The 23,257-nt window shown below is 37.8% G+C and overlaps 5 protein-coding genes across 8 annotated transcripts; 1 reads left to right on the top strand and 4 right to left on the bottom strand.

Moving 5' to 3' along the window:
• Positions 1-469: 469 nt before the first annotated feature.
• On the bottom strand, positions 470-4,364 carry LOC103443912 (NAC domain-containing protein 17-like). Of its 2 annotated transcripts, none has more exons than XM_008382815.4 (5): positions 3,740-4,364; positions 2,555-2,832; positions 2,166-2,462; positions 1,294-1,891; positions 470-1,049 (listed from the first exon to the last, which is right to left on the bottom strand). In XM_008382815.4, the coding sequence occupies exons 1-5, from the start codon at positions 3,927-3,929 to the stop codon at positions 685-687; spliced, it is 1,728 nt and encodes a 575-aa protein (XP_008381037.1). In that variant the 5' UTR covers positions 3,930-4,364; the 3' UTR covers positions 470-684. The 2 variants fall into 2 exon arrangements, with proteins under 2 accessions (XP_008381037.1, XP_070678264.1); XM_070822163.1 differs by lacking the exon at positions 3,740-4,364 and adding an exon at positions 3,251-3,396.
• A 2,356-nt stretch (positions 4,365-6,720) lies between these two features.
• On the bottom strand, positions 6,721-10,264 carry LOC139196358 (uncharacterized). Of its 3 annotated transcripts, none has more exons than XR_011581184.1 (3): positions 9,584-10,264; positions 7,270-9,220; positions 6,721-7,098 (listed from the first exon to the last, which is right to left on the bottom strand). XR_011581184.1 is itself a non-coding variant. In XM_070822162.1 (2 exons), exon 2 carries the CDS (start codon positions 9,211-9,213, stop codon positions 8,218-8,220), a length of 996 nt encoding a protein of 331 aa, XP_070678263.1. In that variant the 5' UTR covers positions 9,214-9,220; positions 9,584-10,264; the 3' UTR covers positions 7,114-8,217. The 3 variants fall into 3 exon arrangements, 1 of the variants encoding a protein (XP_070678263.1); XR_011581183.1 differs by lacking the exon at positions 6,721-7,098 and adding an exon at positions 7,109-7,181; XM_070822162.1 differs by lacking the exon at positions 6,721-7,098 and having other exon boundaries at positions 7,114-9,220.
• Positions 6,781-7,407, bottom strand: LOC139196021 (uncharacterized). The gene has a single exon (XM_070821684.1). The coding sequence runs from the start codon at positions 7,405-7,407 to the stop codon at positions 6,781-6,783; it is 627 nt and encodes a 208-aa protein (XP_070677785.1).
• Positions 10,265-16,856: 6,592 nt separating the features above from the next.
• Positions 16,857-19,450, top strand: LOC139196020 (very-long-chain aldehyde decarbonylase GL1-9-like). The gene is made up of 3 exons (XM_070821683.1): positions 16,857-17,109; positions 19,157-19,329; positions 19,430-19,450. Exons 1-3 carry the CDS (start codon positions 16,857-16,859, stop codon positions 19,448-19,450), a joined length of 447 nt encoding a protein of 148 aa, XP_070677784.1.
• Positions 19,451-19,745: 295 nt separating this feature from the next.
• On the bottom strand, positions 19,746-21,363 carry LOC103443920 (pentatricopeptide repeat-containing protein At1g34160). Its single transcript, XM_029103390.1, is given in 3 exon segments — positions 19,746-20,893; positions 21,041-21,177; positions 21,179-21,363. Coding segments are annotated over 3 exon segments (1,470 nt in total).
• Positions 21,364-23,257: the final 1,894 nt, after the last annotated feature.

The raw sequence follows: 23,257 nt of genomic DNA, 5'->3' as shown, positions 1-23,257 counted from the left end.
ATAGTTACTTGATATTTTTTTTAAAGTTTAAATCTCGTGAATAGTAAATTCAATACAAGTTTATTCTCTGATTTTTTTAATATAAAATATGTCATCGTATCAAAAAATTAGAATAACTTTAAAACTAGCTGGTTTGTTGTCCCATCCACTCTCCCCTACATTCAATAGTTAAAGCTTGGGGACACGTTAAATTAGGTGGATAAATGTTTAGGCTAAGAAGTTGAAAAACAAAGCGCCTTTTATCCTAATAGAGTATTTTTGTATTCAATTTCCGCTAATAAAAGGAAAGCATGAAACCACTGTATGTATTATTCACAAATCATATGGCCTTTTTTTAACCAGGATCAATACAATTAGACCTGTACATTTCCCAAAGGTGAAAGGAAAAATTAAGACCTGTACATGTGCATGCATGGGAAGAAGCAGCTAATATGCGAACGAGTGTGCTGTAAAAGTTTGTGCACGCTAATTTGCGACCGAAAAATTCATGTTAAATTTCCTATTTACTTTTGTAAAGGAAAAAGGAGCTAAAATTCATCCTCTACAACCAAAATTCAGATAGATATTAGAATCCTATGTTTTCATAATGATTTGAAATCACTTCCCATCAACTTTCCGACGATGAATATAAATAATTATATGTTATATATATATGTATAGCAGCAAAACTTCCCACTTGCAGACTCAAGCGGGGAGGCATCTCCCCGGCGGTCTGAGAGTTGCCATCAAAACCCAAAAAATGGCACATAGTGCTACAAGAACCGGAAGGAAGAAGAATCCCCTCCTTATGCCTGCTCTCATAGTTTCAGAACCATTACCTGCTGCGACAGTTGTACTTGCCGTATTAATTCTCAACCTACTGAAGCTAGACATCCGTTCGAAAGCACGATTCACCAAAGCACTCTCTGAAGCAGATGCGGGAGTGGTAGGTATAGACTCCACAAATGCCCAAAGAGCAGAAGAGAACTGACTTGTAGCACCTGCAGCCTCATTGCCACTTTGATTTTGAGTTGCTCGGGAAGGAAAATTTGAAGATTCATATACCACACCTAGACAATACCAGATAGGAACTGCCTATATTAGCGACTACTTATAAGAGTTTATAGGGATATTCCAATTTACATCAAAGGGAACGGCACCATATAATATAACTAGAAGTCAGTCATGCCAACCACTGCAATCAATAATACATTAGCAGAAACCAGCTTAAAGAAGAGTTCTCCAAGCTGAAAACCTGCACTTAATAATACATATGCAAAAGCATCCACTATTCATCTTCACTGTTATATATACCTGAGGTTGAATACGAGAGAGATCCCTGGTTCGGTTCTGCTCTTTCAGTGTTTGTCCACAGCTGATTGTTCATCTGAGCTAATTCTGGATTCAGCATATGGTTAACCTGGTTTTCAGCTGCTGGATTAGGTTGTAAGTGGTATTCAAATTGGTCTACAATAGTATTCCCCTGTGAATTCATGTACTGATGATGAGAAATATTTCCTTCATCAATAGGCCCCAAGTCATGAAGAAACATGGCTGCATCATGATACAAGTCGAATTCACTTAATCCATCTAGCTCTCCAAACTGCAAGTCATCCACAGGATTCAGAGTGTTTGGTACAGTAGGTTCAGGACCAAGGAGATCATCCATCTCCAAGAAATCCTCTTCATGCAGAGCAGGAGGACCGTGCTCATAAATGTCAGGAACAGCTGTGGTGACTTCAGATGCCTCATGTGATTGCATTTGGGAGGTAGCTGACTGTGTGAAGTCAAAGTTGGCCTCCACATTGCATTGCTGCACATTTGGATTGAACTCTTTGATAAGTTCTGGACTGAAAACTTCCCTGGAGTACAGATCAACCAGACCACTTTGGGTATCTTCTTCGCTAACAACCTACAAAATGAAATTGCATAATGTTAATTACATGTTCTCGATGACAGAGATTTAATGCATGCAAGACTAAAATCATGCAAAGAAAATTTAAAAGTACAAAATTTCTTTATTTATGCAATCACCCCTTATCAGGTAACATCTAAACCAGTTCCATCAGCCTCTAAGATACAAAAATCTTATCTTAGCCATATTTTTAAAATAGTCTGCAATAGCCATAAACAACTACCCCTGCAAGAAAAGAAGGGAGTAGAGTAAGGAGGGAGAGATTACCAACCTGGGGTGCTGTGTAACCGTACCCATTCATTTGTGGCAGCACAGCCTCATCAGCCATCTGTTTCATGAATTCCTCGATGTCATCTAGTGCATAATGGACTTCGCCATTGCCTTTCACATTATCAATAGAAACAACATCTACAGCTTCCTTCACTGAGATTTGGCAATCAGCAGAGGTCTTGATTACTGGGGATTCATCATCAACCCAGTCTTCTTCCCTAAATGGCGCCCCATATTGCTCGCCATTTTTGGGACCAGGTCCACTTTTTTTGTAAGCCTTGTAGAGAGCATAATATTGCTAAAACAAAGGAAGAACAAAAAGGAAAGTTATAGTTTACAGAATAAAAAAATTCAAGACCATATTGAAAAGGATGTTATTCCAATTAATACCTGTACATTCTGGCATCTCTTGAGCTCTTCTTCATCCATGGTATACTCGTGCATCACCCAGTCAGTGCGCTCCCCACTAGGTGCACGGCCTTTGTAATAAACTAAGGTCTTCTTCAATCCAACAGACCGTGAATAACATACAATATTACGATCCTTTCCTGTAGTTTTCCAATACCCGTGTCTGGTTGCCCTGCTTGATCTTCCTCCATTAGGGTATTTCCGATCTCTAGGACTGAAAAAGAACCATTGCCTGTCTCCAGTTTTCAACAAAGATAGTTCTGCATATCATATCACATTATTACATTAACTAGTTAGTAACCAAATTCAATCAACAAAAAATGTGAGCTCAAACAACAAAGATTATGAGAGCAAAGCAGCTATCTAATACATAAAGCTAAGACTAGCAAAGATGAATTAAAATTAATAAAAATCAGAAACCATTTCCATCCCAAACACAATCGGATTAACAGACACATCTACTTGGAATTTTAAGGATGGGATTTGTAAAATTAATGAATATCAAAATCATTCAAAACCATTTCCATCCTAAACGCAATTGGATTTAACACACATCTACTTGGAATTTTAAAGTTGGAATTTATAAACCAATGGCTAAGAACGAATATTAAATTACTTTGCTACTACGCACTACAGACATTATAGTAGTTCACTTGATTAGATCATAGAATATATCACCATAGCATCCTGCAAAATTCGAGTAGCGTGTGTCGAAACAAATCTGAAAAGGAATGAAAACCCTGTTAACCAAACCCATCAACAATAACCAAAGTATAAGTCTAACCAATCGTAGCAAACCAAGCCAACCCGACAAAGCGATATCCAGTCAACAAATCAAACAATACTCCAAAACCCATCAGCCAATATGAATATACAGCAAGTAGAAGCAAAGCAATCTAAAAAAACCCAAATCCGCAATGATCCAAACAATTAAAATTAGGGTTTAAGAATTCATGCACCGATTGGAATTTGATCAAAAAGGTTGACTCAATGATCAAGACTCTATCACCTGTTCTACAGCAATCAATCATCCACACAGAAGCTTGACTTACACAAAGCTGATTAAAAAAACAAAATAAATAACCAAACAATCAAAACCCAAAAACCCCATATCAAAAATCATACAAAAAACCAAGGCTTTCACGGAAAAACCTCTAAAACCCTTACCGGGAAGTTCCTCAGGGTCCCACTTGTAGACGTCGGTCTCGGCGATGACGTCAATCTTGAGCCTCTTCTTACAGATCTTCCGCTTTAGATAGTAGAGGACAAGCTCCTCGTCGGTGGGATGGAACCGAAACCCCGGCGCGGCAAAGTGTCCATCGCAGAAAAGCGCAGCTGGATCGTCCTCCGTCACCATCGCTTCCTCTCCAACAAAATAAAAACCCTCAAACAAAGAAAAATTGAAAAACTTGAAGCACAAATCAATCGATCAGAAGCAAGAGAGAGCGATGTGGATAGAAAGAGAGAAGACAAGTCCTACATAATCACCGTAGGACTCTCCTAGGGCAGAGGAGAGAGAGAGGGGATGGGGTTGGTGGTCAATGTGAATTGTCAAAGGAGGAATAGGGCGGATGAGAAGAGTTTAGTAGTGAGGGGATTCGGAAGTTTCCTTGAACTTGCGTTGCAGCTTGGCAATTTTTTATTTTATTTTATTAATTAAACAATTATTTTTAAATTATGTTTTTTCCCTTTGTGTGCGTGATAATTGATATGAAGCGTGGCCAAGGGGTAACTGGGTTAGACCATTTCCAGTAGTGTCTTATAACTTAAAATTTTCATTCCCTCAAAACCCACTCCAACCCAAAACCTAAACCAAATCTAAAACTTAAAATCTAAAAGGAAGACAAATACCAACCACAATTTAGCCCACAAAATAAAATGGGACCCACGGGTGAAAGTGAAAAGTGGGCTGCGAAGCCCACACCCTAAAAACCCAGATGCTGAACACACATCACGCGCCCAACAATTTCCAGCCGAGGCCCACCCCATGTGGGTTGTCAGCCTCAGCGTGTCATGTACACTGTAGCCCAATGACTACTTTTCTTCATCCAACGGCCAATGTAATTGGACCGTTGGTTAATCCAACGGTCCACGTTCAAATTTTTTTTTCTAGTTTTATATTTATATATTTATTGAATCCAACGGCTTAAATCGAATATAATTAAATCTAACGGTAAAAAAAAAGATCTAACAATCCAAATTTAAATCCAACGACTAAAACAATTTAAAAAAAATTATTTAACTTAAAATTCAACCAAAAACTCTATAAATACCTATGTATTTGTTCAAACATCCACACAAAACTCACTTTCTCCTACAATTCTTCCAATTTTTCTTTCCACCATTTCTTCTCATTTCCAAATTTTTTAAGATGGCAAAAGAGCATGTTAGAGGTCATAATTGGACCTTTGACGAAGATATTGCTTTATGTTTGGCATGGATTTCTATTAGCGAAGATGGTGCCGTCAGCACGAATCAAAATAGAAAGGTTTTGTGGGGTAAAATCGTTGATAAGTTCCATGAAAACTCCAACGCCAGTTGAAGGGAAATTGGTGGTGTTTATGATCGGTGGAAGATTATCAACAAAGCATGCACTTTGTGGAAGGGAAGCTTGGAGAGCCATGGTTGGCATGCCTAGTGGAAGATTATCAACAAAGCATGCACTTTATGTAGTTTATGAGTTTTCGATTGTATTAAGTTTATGTGGTTTATTAATTGTCTTTTTTTTTTAAGTTTATGTGGTTTATTAATTGTCATTTGTATTAAGTGTATGTGGTTTATTAAATGTTGTTTGTATTAAGTTTATGTGGTTATCATGATTTTCATGTATTGATTTAGTGATTTTTCAAAATTTATCAGAATTTAAATATTTTTAGGTTAAAATGTTCATAAAATTAATTTAGGATAGTCTACATAATTTTTTTTTTAAGTTAATTTAAAAAAAATAGCCTTAATTCATTCTTTGATAATCTTGGGCTAAAATTTTAGGTCAAAAGGGTTGGAGTAGAAAAATTGTTTATAGGCTAACACCTAAATTTTCTGGGCTAAATATTTTTAGGTTGTAGGTCACCATTGGAGATGGTCTTAGGGTGTGGTGCGGTTACATGATTCGCTACAAGTCTCACGGCAGTCCCGTCACTCCCACACACGACGTAGACCAAGACTACAACAATGTCACCGCCGTAGATCAGATCTGGGAAGATGTAATGGAGTCTCAGGATGACATTCGAAAGAGTCTGTTGACTAAAGAGCTGCAAGACTCGCCGACATAAAAGCATGAGTTAAAGATCTGGAAGGAGCCCATGGGTTTAAAAGATTTGGGAGAAGTGTCTCTCACTTCTAAGGATGGTAATTTAACCCATTAAATCCGATCTCCACAAGTAACCGATCCGAATGGTTCGGTTTCGGGCATAAAATTTCAGGTATTTTATGGTTATGGGTAATCGTTGGGTAAAATTTTCGGTTTCGGGTTTGGTTATGGTTATTGGGGTATCCGCTCTAAACCTATACCCGAAACCGAACCATTTTATCTATGAATAAAAAATATATAAATATTTATTATATGAAAAGGGGTTGTTAATAATCATGCATTAAAGCCTCACAGATATGGAGGTGAATGAGTGTGAGGAGTCAACTCTGCATGATGTGAACATGGAGGAGGAGATGAGGAGGAAGCAACAACATGCTCAACAAAAGGCCTATGATGAGGATGATGACATGCCTGGTGGTGCTCAGAGGGTGTAGTGTGCCCAACAGTAATGACTGATGCTAGTTTTTGAAAACTTGTACAAGTTAATAATATAAATAAATATATAAATATCATAATGAGGAAAATTGTTTCCTGATTACAAATCTGTCACCCAACGTGTTCGGTTATAGGGAAAACTCATTCAGGGATTCTACAGGTTCAGGTTCAAGGAAAATAAACGGGTTTGGGTATAGAGATGGCACATCCGAATCCAATCTGCCCCATTGCCATCCCTACTCACTTTAAAGAGGCATTGGCTCAAGCAATATAAACCGTTGATTGGAGTCTTAAAACGTCGCCCCGGCGTCCTGTCCCCGAAACACACCCCTTTGAAGCAGTGGCGAAGCCAGGAATTGACGGGGGGAGGGGCGAAGTTAAAAGAGTGCAAGGTTCAAAAGAATAGCAACAACCAAATCATTTTATATAGTAATGTCTTCCATAATTTATCAACATAAACAAATTACAATTGTTGCCGACGACGTTTCATACCATGAAAACGTCGCATAATAGGCTCATTATCAATAAAAGCAAATACATATCTCTCTATGTAAACAAGCATGCTATCACTCAACCATTGATCTCCCATTTTGTTACGCAATGGTGTTTTCACAATCTTCATAGCAGAAAAAGCTCTCTCCACCGAAGCGGTTGCAACCGGTAACACCAAAGCCAATGTAAGAAGCTTATACACTAATATGTAGCTTGCACACCTCCCAGTCTTCACCAACTCCTTTGCAAGATCACCAATTCCTCTCAATGACGAAAACTCACTATGCATCTTCATATTGTGAATGTAATTGTCAAGTTGAATTGGAAGATTCATGAGGTCCATACGATCAAAATCTTGAGGATAAAGTTGAGCTAGACGAACAATTTTTGCTTTGTCAAAAGATGCAAAATTATTCACCGGACTCAAACATGCCATACAAAGAAGCAACTCGGTGTTTACCTCATTGAAGCGATCATTCAATTCCTTTAATTGTGTATCAAGGACTTGAAAATAGAGGTCCACACGATAGTAATGGAAGTTTGTGAGTCTTGGAGCTTTACGCCTTGATTTTCCAGGTACAAAATGCAAATCCTCCATGTTAGGAACGACAATATCATGCTCTTAACAAAACTTTTGTACATCATCAAGCAAGTCCCCAAAGTCATCATCTCTCAAGGATTGTAGTCTTTGCTTGCATACTTCCACTAACCCCATTGCATTCACAATATCTTGATCTTTCTTTTGTAATGCTTGTGATAACTCATTTGTAACTCCCAATATGAGTCTCATCAAAAAAAGGTGAAACACAAAATCAAAAGTTTGTATGTTATGGAATAAATGACTTGTTTCACCAAAATTGTCTTGGTTGGTATCATCTTTAATCCATTCAAGCACCTCAACCACGGCTTCAAACATGATAATAATACTAACTATAGTACCATAATGTGAGTTCCAACGTGTATCACAAGGACGCATGAGACTATTCTTTTGATTTAACCCTCTACCCGTTTCAAGATCACCAATATCAAGAGCTTTCTTAATTTGTTCTTGTTGTTTCTCTCTAAATGCATCACGACGCTTACACGATGATCCAATTGTATTGACCAAAATACTAGCATTGTTGAAGAAAATGGCGACACCCTCAATTCCCTTTGTAACGGCTACAAGAGCTAGTTGAAGTTGGTGTACAAAACAATGAACATAAAATGCTTGAGGATATTTGTTCAAAATCTTTGTTTTAAGGCCATTTAGCTCACCTTTCATATTACTAGCTCCATCATAGCCCTGTCCTCGTAACTTGGACATACTCAAATTTGTTGTAGCAAAGAATCTCTCAATAGCCTCTTCAAGCGAGCTACTAGTTGTAGAGAAGACATGTTGCACACCCAAAAACTTTTCAATTGCTTCTCATTTTTTGTTCACATAACGCAATACCACCGCCATTTGCTCTTTAGTTGAAGAGTCACGTGATCCATCAACCAAAAGAGAAAAAAATTCACCTTCCATATCTTTAGTGATTGCATTTATAGTTTCAATGGCACAAGCACGGACAAGATCTTTTTGAATATCAGAAGAAGTATACTTAAGATTCTTGGGAGCATTCTCAAACACAACCTTCCTAACTTGCTCATTATGCTTGGAAAGAAAGTGCATAAGCTCCAAATAATTACCTCTATTGCTTGATTTCAACGATTCATCGTGACCACGAAAAGGCAAACCTTGTCCCAACAACCATCTTGTGCACTCAAGTGAGGCTCTCAATAAAGTATGATAATTATTGCGAGCTTCATCGGTTTGCTTAATCACAAATGTTTCAATGTGTTGTTTTTGTGTCATCAAATCTCTAGCTTGTTGTACAACTTTATTATGAAGACTTCCAACACCTCCCTCATGGGCTCGAAGATTTTCGGGTCCTTTCCTCCAATTTGTAAACCCTTTCTCGGTGAAGACATCATTTCCAGTGCTACCCATTTGATCGAAATCACATTTGAAAAGATAGCAATAACGACAAAATGCAGCATCCTTTGATATACTATACTTCAACCACTTAAACCTATCAAACCAACCGGTGATAAAACATCTTTTGTTGCTAACTTTTCTTGGCATAATGTGGTCTCTAGGTTGACAAGGATCATTTTGGAGATAGTGTCTACGAATTGCTTCACGATAATTAGGTGGATAATCAAGCATTCGACGTCTATATCCAGGGTCTGCATGAAGATTAGCCAATATCTCATCCAACTCAGTGGGCTCACTTTGTTGTGAACTACTCAGAATATTCAAAGGAGGACTTCTTATATTTGAAGGAGGAGGAGGATGACTACTTGGAATATTTGAAGGAGAAGGACTACCCGAAATGTTTGAAGGAGGATTTAAGCATTGTTTCTTATAGTACCGTTCCATTACGTAACTGTAAAATGGAAAGAAAAAAAAATCTTAGACTCTTAATCCTATAGTCTATACTAATATGCATAATAACCCAACCAACAATTCAATTAATCAATACCAATAAGCATATAAATTATTAAATAAATAAAAAATTCATTCAACTAATCATATGAATACAACTAATCAAAAATTCAAATTTTAATTTTCACCCTAAAAAATAATTTCATAATTTCATATCAATCAATAATCATAGAATCATATCAATAATCAATAATCAATAACCATATTAGTGCATTACCATATCATTCTATACTAATTAAACAAAATTCGTATTAAATAATTAATTAGGGTTAGGGATTATAAATTTAGGAATTAAAAAATTTACCTTTGAAATTGAAGGCTAGAAGTCGGCTTAGCGGCTGGAATGGCTAGTGTTAGCAGCAAAAGGCCAACAAAAATCAGCCAATGGGGATTTATTTTCCGTTCCGTTGGGGTTGGGCGTTGGTTGCAGGCTCAGGTTGCTGAGATTTTGGGAGAAGCTTTGCACTCTCTCTCTCTGATTGGGAAGGCAGAAATTTGGAATGGTAAAGCAGCTTTAAAGCATGCGGGCTGACTAAAGTGGCAGAATTTTGGAATGGTAAACCAGCTTTAAAGCATGCGGTCCCCCCCAATACATTATACATATATATTTTTTTGGTTTTTTTCTGAAAGTTTCACGTGGGCTGACTAAAGTAAAGCAGATTTTAAATTTTTTATTAATTTAAAAGAAAAAAAAAGAACCAGTTTTGCTGCTGCACGCCAGTTCACCGGTGCCAAAACAGAGATGGAGGGGCTGGGTTTTCCGGTGAGGGGAGGGGTGAAACCTCGGCTTCAGCTGTGTTTTCCGGCGAGGGGAGGGGCGGTCGTCACTCCTCGTCCTCACGTGGCTTCGCCACTGCTTTGAAGGTTCAAGATCTCCACCCTTGGAGGTAGAAACCTTCCCAAGAGTAAACTGCATATACGGCAAACAAAAATATTGAAAAACACCAAAAAGGAAACAAAGACAGCATGCAAGAAGCCTCAAATGGTGGCTTCAATCAACAAATCAATGTCCATGGACTAGAACATCTTGATGTTCTCTAATCGAGACCTGGAAGACATCCATTCACCCCTTGATGACGTCGTCATCGTCAAGATGTAAATCTCCAATGCCATGGTCAGCCATGTCTTGGTGGACAATGGATCAGGAGTGAATCTCCTCTTCAAGGATGTTGTAGAAAATATGGCAATTCTTGATAGCCACAAAGGAAGGACCACCCTCCACACCTTCAAACGGGCACCATTCAATCCTTAGGAACGATAAAATTGGTAGTCTAGGTAGAGCCTTACAACCGCTTAATGACCTTTCATGTTGTGGACTGCCTTTATTATCGGCCGAAATTAGTTACACAAGATGAAAGTTATTCCGTCTAGCTATCATTAACTTCACTAATACCCCGCTTCATACGGTGTAAAGGAAATAAACGGAGACCAATCAGCAGCGCGCTGCTGCGCTGTCGAAAGCCTGAGCATGATCCATAAGGGAGAATGGAGTTCCAACGCTGCTCTAGACGAATTAACATAACAATCACAGTCGAAAGATCAGTAGACGAGCTATAAAGAATTTGACATAGATCTCAACCCTGAGGATGACAGCAATTCAGCTTAAGGCTTTCTATAGGCAAATGGTTGGTAATATGTTATCCTTGACAACTACTAGACTTGATATAATGTTTGCAGTTAGCCCATTCTCAAGATTCATGCACAATCCTACAAAGGAACACTTTGGCACAGCTACAAGGGTGTTAAGGTAAATTCAATGTAGCACTATCTACAACAGAAATTGAGTAAGTGAGTGCATCAAAAGTCACAACTCAAGCAATTTAGCTTAGGTTTGTCTTGGAAGATTTTGGTGAATTGCAAACTGATGCGACAATATTGTATTGTGATGATACCATTGTCATTGCCATGACAAAGAATCTAGTGTTTCATCAAACTTTTAAGCATATCAACAGAAGATATCATTTCATTAAGGAAGCTTTGCAGAATAATGTGATTAATCTGAGGAGCATACATATTCACCAAGGTTTTGTCTAAGGATAGGTTCAACTATCTCAAATGAATGCTTAGAGTAAAGTCAACAACAACCTTAGAAGGGAGTGTTGCAGGATAAATATGTTGCTAGTTTGAATCAAGGTGGCTAGATTGCATCACAATGCAAATCAGCATTGCTGGGTTTTTAGCTTAACTGTTTAAGTGTTAATTCAAGTGAAATGGTTGGCTAGGATTAAACATCTAAATGATGGATAGTGTGTCATCTATCCTAGTTTGTTATTTTTTTAAGTAGCACCTTAAGCTACATGTGAGCTAGCTTACACGGCTTAAGCATGTGAGCTTTAACTGTTATATTTGTCATTTTCATTCATTCACACCTTATGTACGTGTGTGTGATTGAATGCCCATGTAATCGAATCCAATGCAATAGAGAGAGCAACATACGCTCCATTTTCATTCAAGCACCATTGTTTTTCTTGTTGTTGTTCATATTTCCAGCAAACTCATACACAAACCATATCAACTATGGAAATCAATAAAAACTCTAATAACTCTAATGGGGTGAAGGTACTCATTCTTGAACAAAATATGGTTTGTAGTTTCCAATACTTGCCAACAAACAATAAGAACTTTGCCAAGGAAATTTCAATAAATAAATAAAAGGGATCCCAATTATGAAAGCTAGTGAATCAATCCAAAAATAATAATTGATCCAGAAAGCCTCGAACAATCATTAACCTGAGAAGGTGAAAGTAAGGAAAGCAGAAGAACGAAAGAACCCAATTATAAGACCAAAGACCAAAGTATCTCATGTCGTTACCAACAAACCATGTCATACCTTGAAGCAGGATTTGCCTAGCTTTGTAAATACCATTCTAAGCAGCTGAAGACGTATATTTTGTTTTAACAACTAATAAATGATATTGCCATATATATTTAGAATAAACAATTTGAACCCATCAGTTATCAAGCTTGGTCAATACTTTTCATCCTAGCTTAGCTAAAGTTGCAAGATTAAAACAATGATCCATCTTATACCTAAGCACCCATGGACTTAGGCATGCTAACATATTTGTCATTATAACGGGCCTTTGCCATTATTGCGCCAAAAGAAATGTTGAGCTTGTCTATCAAGGGCATTAGTAATTTTTGTCAAACACGAGAAACAAGACATGACATGATTGGGAAGACTAAATACATTAGACTAAATATGAGTAAGATTCTCATCCCTATAACGCAAATTACTTTCGGAAAACTTTTACTTAACTTTAATAAGAAATTCTTTTGCATTAATAGACTCTTTCCAAAAAATAATATTATGAACACCTAGATATCTTCCTATAGAGCCTCTATGTTGAATACCTAGGCAATCAGTAATTTGAGACTTAGAGGAAGTAGAGGGATTAGGGGAAAAATAAATGGTAATCTTATGAAAATTAACTTGTTGACTTGAAGCAGTTGCCAAAATATTTAGAACTACACAAATATTCCTAACAACGGTACTAGAGGCTTTTGCAAAGATTAAACAATCATCAGCAAACATAAGAGAAGAAACTCAATACCCCTAGGAAAGGATAAAATCTGCACATGAGATTTAGAGTTTTGGGTGAGACAATCCAAGTGACAAATCAGAGGCTCCAAGCAAAAAATAAAGGAAATGTTTTTGCTCATCATCCTATCCATCATCATTAGATGAGTTTAAAGTTTGAGATCTGTATAGTGGATAGACACAAATCTCAAAATTTAAGTTCATCTAATAGTAATAAATACTGTGGTGAACAAAAATTCACCCAAAAATAAAAATATATGGGTGATTTTGTTTAAAATCAATAAAAAAAAGTTACAATATATCAATAATATTTATTTTAATTATAAATAGGTCAACCATGTATTGTGATACTTAATGCATTTAAAATAAACAAAAATTACAAAATCTGCCATTACAGCTAGCGTCCACTTCAAGTGACACATCATTTCTCATATTTCTTATATTTTAGAATAGGTAAATACCGATTAAGACACTACAACGCTGTCTTTGTTTCCTGATTTTGTTTTTACATTTGGATTCAGACACTGTGTGGTACCGTCTGTTTCCTAGTTTCGCTTTTTACATCAATCACATGCCTCATACGTTTTACCCCTTGTGGGAATCCACATTTTTACATTTGGATATAGACGCTACAATGCAATGTCCGTTTTCTGGTTCTATTTTTTACCTTTGGATTCAAACGATGCGTTGCAATGTCTGATGGTTTCATTTTTTCATCATTCACACACCTCCTATGCTTCACACCTCGCATCATTTCTGATTTTTTTCATTTTGATTCAAACGCTGCAACACTGTATCAATTTCTTGGTTCTAAATTGCAGACCGTAGAACTCTGTGCTCTCTCATCTCACCGTTTCTTTCTTAGTAAGCTCTTCTAGTTAATTAGACTAGCTCTCTTCTCTGTGATGGCTTGAACAAAAATTTAATCTTCTGTAACATATTTATATACCGAATTAGGACGTTCTATATGTTTCCTATGTCTTGGGAGTCTTGCTTACAGACGATGTTATTGACAACGTAGTTCTACCATCGCTAAGGGTGTCAACCCGACACCACATCTGCTTTCCTAGTCACTTGCTAATCGAAGAATTGTTGTCTATCATCATATTTGCTCTTCGGTGAAGTAGAGTGGGGTGGTGCTGACATTTATGTGAGCCTTAGATTTTGAGAATTAGGTGGTGGGTGGGCAGACTCCTACATGTAAACGAATAGCACGAGAGAAAGAAAGAGAGAGAAAGATAGAAAAGTCAAGTCTAACTATTTATATGGGCTTAAAGCTCATGTGACATTCATCGTTGAACTGTGTTTAATTAATAAAAACTTGCATTTGCTTACACATTTTGTGTGCATGAACACATTATTTTAGAAAATGAGAAGGAGAGAGGGGGACAAAGAGAACTTGGGGGTGGGAGGTTTTAGTTTTTGGTTTTTTATTTTTATTTTTTTTAATTTTAAATATTAGAGATATTTTAACATCATTTATAGGTGATGCTTCAATAAAAACAGTAAAATTTAGACTTGTGAAATTACATTATTGCCTATCATTTTTTTTGTGTGATAAAAGACTAAGTTGTCTTTTCGCTCTCTTTTGGTTGACAAAGAAAGTTTTATTAATTAGTAGAGATATGTAATTGATTATGTTCAAAATAAAAATATGTTATTGATATATGACTAAATAGTAAATTTTTATTGATTTTCTCGGCTAAATTAGCTATAAAATATAAATGGGATCAAGGATCCCCTGACGAAAATAGTAGTAACTATTAAAAGATAAATGCAGCAGGGAAAGAGAGAGAATTATTGATTGGATTTTCTCGTCTCCCAAACAAGATCACAGAACCCTGTTTTCTACAATTTTAAATCCTTTTGGAATCTCACAACTGTCAACAGCAAAAGAGAGTTTCTGCATTGCTGTGCGCCAAACAGGGCGTTAGATCTGAATGAGAACCCACATTCTCTGTAAGTCGGTCCAAAAACCTATTTCTTCTCCTGCTCTCAATTTGCATTTCAATGTCTTTGTGGTTTTCTAAGTATTTGGGTTATTAAGAATCTTTCTCTGCTCTGTTTGGTTTCCAATAAAATTCCAAAAGGAAAATTTGAAATTTAGTAACTTGTGAGTGATTGATTACTGTCGGGAAACAATCAAAAACTCAGGCATTTGCTTATTCCTTGATTTTTAAATTTCAGGGTTCAAAGAATGTGCATTCGAATTCTAGATCTTCAACGGTAAATGTCGTGTATTTTTTTGGGGACTAATAGTCTAATATATGATATAAGCTTGAATTGGATTCGAAATTTCGAAGAACAAAAAAGATGGCGTTCTGGGAAGGTTATGTGAGTGATGAGGCAATGGGGACCTTTGCCCCAATTGTGGTTTACTGGTTGTATGCGGGGGTTTACCAGTTGTTGCCGCCTTTGGACAATTACCGGTTGCATACAAGAAGAGAGGAAGACGAGAAGAACTCGGTGCCTCTCCCCTCTGTCGTTAAAGGTGTTTTGCTTCAACAGCTCGTCCAGGCCACCGTTGCTCAGGGACTTTTTTTGGTCAGTTACTTCAACTTGAATTACCCCAAATTATGCTGAATGCACTTCATTTTCATATGTGCCTGCATAATTAATGAAATTAGTATCAAGTGACTAATCTCAAGAATTAGAAATGATCCAATTGTAGGCTGTTTGAGAAATTGCCTTTAGCTGCACTGATTTTGAAAGTTGCTCAGTGCAATATACAGATCTTTCCCCTTGTAGTTTGTTTTGGTATAAATGTTTTTTGGGTTTACCTTGGACATGTTCTAGACGCTTTAGACACAAGCTACCCCACTTAACGTCTCTTAAGGCTTGACGATGTCCTGATCTTTTCTTGATTCTCTTGGTTCCACGGTTCCATCTAGACTCTGGCTTTAAACTTGATGCCTTTTGAGTCTCCAAGTTTTCCCTCTCATTTGATGTCCTTGCTCCTGCATATCATTGTTCGATACCAATTCATGCCGTGTAATTTGCGATCCTACAATCTGGATTTTATATTCACCTGTATTTGTAGCATTATTTGGTGAAGCACTTTACCACAACCTTTGCCGATGGGTTCTTCAACAAAATAAATAGATAAATGGTTAAACCTTAGACAATGGGTGGCTTTAAACACCAGCTGCCTTCCATACCTACCAAATGAGACTATTGAAGAGACCTGTTAATTCTACAGGTTTGTAGTCATGAAACACTGAAACATGGAAGAGAAACTTAAAAAAGTTGAATATGCTCTGAAAGGATGCTCCTTTAAATTTTCCTGGGATCCTTGTGAGGAACCCAGGAATCTGTGAATCATATCCATTCACCGTACAACGTGTGGTAAAAAATCATTTTAAATATTTTTATTTAAAATTAAATACAAACAGTACTTGACAAAAACTGACCACATGATGTACGATGAATGGACATGATTTACGGATCCCCAGGATCCTCACCAAAAGGATCTGGAGAGGATCTTGTTGGGTTCAACAAGAAGCGAATAGATAATTTAGAGTCTAGCCTAGCTCTATTCCTAATGGGGTAGGTCTCATAGGTCATTTTTCTCCTTTATAAAAGGGATACACCTGAGGCACCATGGTGTTAGTTGAGTAGTTTTACTGCCTTACATTTGGTGTATGGTGTACCTTATGTACAATTTGCACAAGTGATGTAGCGTTGGCAATTGTACGTTAACCAATTCATATTTCGTTATGATCTATGACTCAGAGTAGGTCTTTATTGTAAGAATGTCTATTTCGCCCCAATGATGGGTAAGACCAATACATTTCTTACCAATTTTCTGTCTTCCTAACTTTACCCCAACTTGTTTTGATTTCATTTCAATATTGTCGTGAACTGTTAGGTCCTCTATTTGTCCAAATTTGGAAGGTCCTTTCTGTCAACTCTTATCCTGACTAAATAAGTTCATGCACTTTTGCTACAGTTGACCTCGAGGGCGAATACATCGGGGATCACAATTCAGCCCTCCGTACCTGTGCAAATTATCCAGATTGTTATCGCAATGCTAGTAATGGACACATGGCAGTTCTTTGTGCACCGTTACATGCATCAGAACAAGTTTTTGTACCGCCATGTCCACTCTCAGCACCACAGACTCGTTGTTCCCTATGCAATTGGAGCCCTTTATAATCACCTGCTTGAGGGTCTCTTACTCGACACTTTCAGGAGGGCCCTCTCGTTTCTAGTCTCAGGGATGACAGCACGAACGGCTGTTATATTCTTCTGTTTTGCCGTGATCAAGGAACAAAATGTCGATAATATCGGTAATATATCGCCGATATTATCGGTTTTTAAGGGGACCGATATTTTTATAACTATCTAAATGGTTTTTGTGATAATATCGCGATATTTTCGATATTATCGACAAAATCGCCGAGGCTCTGTCGTCGGAAAACTGCAGTCGAGGCTCCATCGTCGCAGCTGCCAAGATCTGCGCCTCTCTCTGCAATCCGCGCTCAGACCCATCAAAATCCGCAATCCCTTCTCTCCGGATCCTAAAACCCGCTCGGGTTTGATGGATCCTCCGCCTCGTGTGGGTGTGGTGTGGTTGTGCTTCGGGAATGAGAGTTGCAGAAATGAGGGGAGAAGAAACAAGGAGAGGAATGAGGGAGAAGGTTCGAGGGATTGGGGAAGGGGGAAACACAGGGAAGTGGGGTGTGTGTGTGTCTGTCTCCTCTGGGAAAGAGAGATGCAGAAAAGAGATGGGGGGAGAACTGGAGAAAAAACAAGGAAATAGAGGGTGTGTGTGCGTGTGTGTGTGGAATGAGGGAGAAGGATCGAGAGATTGTGTGTACGTGTGCGTGTGTGTGTGTGTTATCCGTGAGAGAAAAAAAAACATTGAGGGTGTGTGTGTGTGTGGCACACGGTTTTGGCACACGGTTTTGTATGAAACCAGGGTTTTTTGTGTGTGTGTGTGTGTGTGTGTGTGTATGGTTATGTGTGTGTGTGTGTGTGTTATCCGAGAGAAAAAGAAAAAAACTTTGAGGGTGTGTGTGTGTGTGGCACACGGTTTTGTATGAAAGATTTGGAAGTGACTTTGCTCAGAAGAACCAAATATTCTGTCAGAGAAGAACCAAAAAATCTGCTTACTTTATCTTCTTCTCTACGTGAAGACCAAATTCTGTCAGAGAAAAACCAAAAATGCAATGTATAAAGTGTAAAATATTGTACTAATTCATTATATATAAATGATTATGGTGTGTTTAGACTTCTTTCATTAATTACTACATATTTTCTATACTCACAATGTTTGTCAGCTCGCTATATAATCAACTTGATAATGTTAAATCCATCATGCAATGCATTTCCTTCCAATTTTTTGTGATAAACTAATAGATAATTGACTAAATAAACATCCTGCAAAGTTTCAATAAAAATTTCTTAGTTTTTCTTACAATTTCCGTGGTTTCCATGTAATTTTTATCGATATCAATATTATCCCGATATTTCCATCGATATTTCCGTGTTTTCGGACTACCGATATTTCCGATATTACCGATATTTTCTTCCTTGGCCGTGATTAAAACTATTGATGATCACTGTGGGCTTTGGTTGCCTGGTAATATTCCATCTTTTATTCCAGAACAACACCACTTATCATGACATACACCACCAACTTCAAGGCTTGAAGTACAACTACTCTCAGCCCTTCTTCCCGATATGGGATAAACTTTTTGGCACCTACATGCCGTATAATCTTGTCAAGAGACCGAAAAGGGGGTTTGAAGCAAGGGCAATGAAGGCAATGAAAGACTAGTTGACTTGAAGCACAGCAGTTTATTAATTTAAGCTCACTCCACACTACGAAATTATATTGCTGAGGCGTCGGTCATTCATGGAAATCTGAATTAGAATCGTGATATCGAGGCTACATTCTAGGCTCTAGCTGGAGGGTTTTGTCGTTCTGAGTTAGTCCTATTTTGGTTGTGTCAGTAATTTTCTATTTCCTTGGTTGTGTTAATTCCACCAACCTGCCTTTTGCATTGTAATTGTGAGATTTAGGCCTGTCCAGACCTGCTTGATGTACACCCGTTTGTATGTGGCGTGAAAATATTACATATTTGTCTTCAAAGAATTCAATTAAACGAACAAACACCATCTGAAGTTTAGCTTTGTCGACAAGAAGATGATAACTGGGGCATTGCAATAACCCAAACCCTTGAACTAAACTGACACCCCATCTGATCCGAGCTAACGTGGATGCCAGAAAATTCACGCATAAATACGAATCACAGTATGTTGGCACACTAAGAAAAATACACTAGCACCAATGCTGTGCAATGCTAAGCTTCATGATCACTGGATATACAGGGTTCTTCAACCTAAACAAATTCTTGAAGACACTGGTAAACAACCTCCTGTTTTTATTCAGGCATAAGCTTCCAATTGAGACTTACTGTAACCAATTGCAAACGTCCAGACGCGGCATCAGAGAGGCTTCAAACCCTTCAATCTTATTCTTCTACACTCGAAAGCATATGCTGGTGAGTTTTCATTTTGCTACACAATTTTTTTGCCTTGTACCATGCAATTCGGTGGGCACGTATGATTAACAAGAGATAACTGAGCAAAATTTCATTTCAGGTTTTACCACCCCAAATCTGAGACAGAATCATAGAACAATGTATAGCAAAATTATGTTTCCGTGGTGCTGCAGCTACAGGGCCACTAAGAAGGCTTAACTGCAGTGGCAGTCCATTCAAACTTATCTTCCCTAAATCCTTGTGAATGAAGTGTACAACTAATGATTGATTTGGACTAAAACAAATTGAAAATTACTGACCGTCACTGGAACAATATCAAAACACCAGAGAATGGATGTGTTCTTTCAAAATGCCTCTTCAAATTAACTGGACATCACTTTCGGAATCTCCAATTTAGCTCATACGAACCATGAGTGTCACCAATAATCTCAGCAAGAGCATAATCCTTCTTTAAATCTATGAAACTGGGCTCGATACCTCACAATTATTTCCCTATTATAAACCTTCGAAATAAGTTTGCTCACAACATGGCGATCGTCGCATATTCTTAGGTTCTTAATCACTTGAATTGGTGTCCCCTCACTGGTACTAATCAAACCAAAAGCCACAACCAATTTCTCGCAGTGATAACTCAATGCATTTTCTTTTTCCTCCTCCCCTATATCATGCAGCACATTATTGGTCTTAGCTGCATATCTGTAGGCCTTAATCCTGAACATGATCTCATCTAGCTTTGCATAAATCTCACCCCGATTAACATGGCTCTGGTCACCATTCACGAACTTGCGTATCACACCTTCCACTTCTATGTAACCCAAACTCGATATCTTCTTCACATCTCTTCTCCTCATGGTCTCCCTCACCCTGCCCACATCGTCCCATCTCTTTTGAGATGCGTAAACATTTGATAACAACACGAAATCACCACAACCCTTAGACCCCATCTCAATCAGTTTCTGAGAAGCCAGTTCTGCCATCTCCACATTCCTATAAGTCTTGCTAGCACCAAGTAAAGTTTGCCAGAGTACCACATCAGGAAACATAGGCATAGAATTTATGATCTCATAAGCCTCTTGGATCCGCCCAGCTCAACCCAGCAAATCAACCACGGTCCCATAATGCTTGACATTAGGGGCAACATCATGCCCCATCATTGAATTAAATAACCTAACCCCATCTTCCACCAGTCCAGCATGGTTGCAGGAACACAAAGCAGCAAGATACGACACTGCATCTGGGTACACCCCACTTTTATCCATCTGTTCGAAAAGCTCAAGTGCTTCACCATTTCCATGCATAGCAAACGCCATAATCATCGTATTCCAAGTTATTAAATTCTTCTCACATTTCATATTCTCAAACACCTAATACGCTTTGTCCTCAAAGCCGCATTTTGTGTACATATCAATAACCGCATTGCAAACAATGACGTGTATATTAAGCTTCTCATCCATTATACAGGCATGTACTTTTTTTCCTCTTTTGAGTGCACCCAATTGCGAACAGGCGGAGAGCGCACCGAGAACCGTGACTTCATCATGCCTTTCCCAAAAGGTGAAAGAGGCTTAAATACAACCCTAAAGGAGGAAAGCTCAGATTGGAACAGATCTCCATCGTCACAACCGTTGGATGAAACCAACTTCTACACAGATAAGACAAAAGACCATAAGGGTGGGAATTAATAGCTGTATAATAATTGTAAGGTCCTAACATAAACCCTCTTCCTCGCTCATTCTTTGAAACAAAGCTATAGCTTCAGTGGGTCGATTCCCCTGAGCCTACCCAGAAATTAAAGCATTTCAACAAGCAGTATCCCTCCAACCCATTTCATCAAACACCTTCTGTGCAAACTCCATCGCCCACTTTCGCATAAACGTCTAGCAAAGTGATTCGCAGCAGCACGTCGGCTCCAAACCCGAACTGTACAATTTGGGAGTGAATCTGCATTGCCTCAGTGAAAGCCAACGCACTTGCGCACGCCTTTAGAACGAAGGAGCACCTGAGGGCGTCGACCTTCTGGGAAGCTTGGGACATGTTCCTATACCATGCGATGGCTTGGGTGGGTTGGGGGCTCTGGGCGAGGCCTCGAACGACGGCGTTCCATTGATTGGTGGAAGGGTTGTGGAGGTGGTGGAAGAGCGTTGTGGCGTAAGAGTAACTTTACCATTGCAAAGGGCAAGTCACTATTGAATAGCCTGTAATGAAATTGCCTAAATGCAAGGTAACTGCCTTTTAGATCTCCATCCCTACACTGAATAGCCATGACAATAGGTAATAAAATATAGTATTTTTTTATTTTATAAGATAATAAAAAATCATTTTATTTGTAATTTCAGATATGACTTTTAATCGGTCTCGTTGTACCACGTATCATTAAATAAGAAATTACAACCCAAAGTATTTGAGAAAATATAAAATCATGATGTAAGTTGGAAGATAATGATAACATATTTATAGAAAATTAAATCAATTTAAAAAAAATTAATTTTTTTTTAGATTTTTTATTATTTTTATTATTTTTATATTGCATCACCTCCACCTCGGGATCTCAGGCCACCAATTCGTGTCGGGCCTGTCCCTCGGGCCCCCTCTGGCACTGAAGCTCTCATGGGCTAGAATTCATTGACCCAACAATTGGGTCCTGTGCAATCCATAGTCCATCAGGCACAAGCCGCCGCCGGACTTACTCTAAGGGAGGTTGGCGACGGGGGAAAGGGTGCAGCGCTCGAGGAGTTTGGTGGCGAGGGAGGGGTAGAATTGGAATTTGCCACTGGTTAGAAGGTGAGCTTGGAGCTGTTTGATACGCGCGAGGAAGGTGCATTTCTGTAACAAGGACTCCGAGTTTGCCATATCCAGATATTCCCATGCCCATGACACTCGAGTCTAAAGGCCTTTTGTATTTACATTTTTTTATTTATAATATAAAATATTCCGGACATAAGTACGAAGTTATGTGAATCAGTCACTAAGTATCTTTAAGTATCTTTAGGGTAACTCCTCCTCAATTTTAAAGAGCTAAGCTCTTCTCATTCAAGATTCCTTTTACTTTTCTCGCCTCAATTGACGAAGCTACCTTCTAAAAAAAATTGTGAGTTTACATTTTTATTTACACTTTTCAGCAAAAATTGATATCCTACATACATTTAAAATTTGTTAATAAAAAAGTTTTCCAACCAACAAGACATGTAATAACATTGCTTTTGAAAGAAACAATCGATAATTCATTGATAAAGAGTCTAAACCCTAAACGTGAAAACCAAGAAAAACTCATTCTACATGACTTACATTTCATGTTGATGTAGAAATATTTTGTTGGGTGAATTGTCGATTTAGTACCTGAACTCTCACCTCAGTAAAAATTAGATCCCTGAATTATTTTTTTCGGTTAAATAAGTCCTTAAATTCTTTAAAAATTACTAATTTCATCCATACTATTATATTCAAAGCTATTTTATTTAATTTTTTTGTCAACTTAAGTCACTTGACATACTCTATAGTGTAATACTATCATTTTCTCTCGTATAAGCCCTTAACATTTCATATAGGTTGTGAATCTAACATCTAATTTACCCTCCAAAGCTACTCTATAGACTATTTTTTATGAAAAATTATCAATCTACCCTTCAATGTGTATTACATGCAAGTAAGATGACTTAACCATTGACGGAAAATTGAATATAATAGCTTCGAATATAATATTAGGGATGTAATTGACAGATTTTTATAATTCAATGATTGATTTTTCTGAAAAAATAGTTTAGAAACCTAACTTTCAGTCAGGTGATAATTCAAATACTAAATTAGCAATTTACTCTATTTTGTTTATGAGAGCGAGAAGGAAAATGCATGCGAGACCACCTAATGCATAGGGTAAATTTCAAGAACCCAAACACTTCTATTTATTTAAATTTATTATTAAGGGACGGTT

The sequence above is a fragment of the Malus domestica genome, chromosome 05 (assembly GCF_042453785.1).
Source record: "Malus domestica chromosome 05, GDT2T_hap1".
Taxonomy (NCBI): domain Eukaryota; kingdom Viridiplantae; phylum Streptophyta; class Magnoliopsida; order Rosales; family Rosaceae; genus Malus; species Malus domestica.
This window is presented reverse-complemented; position numbering and strand designations above follow the sequence as displayed.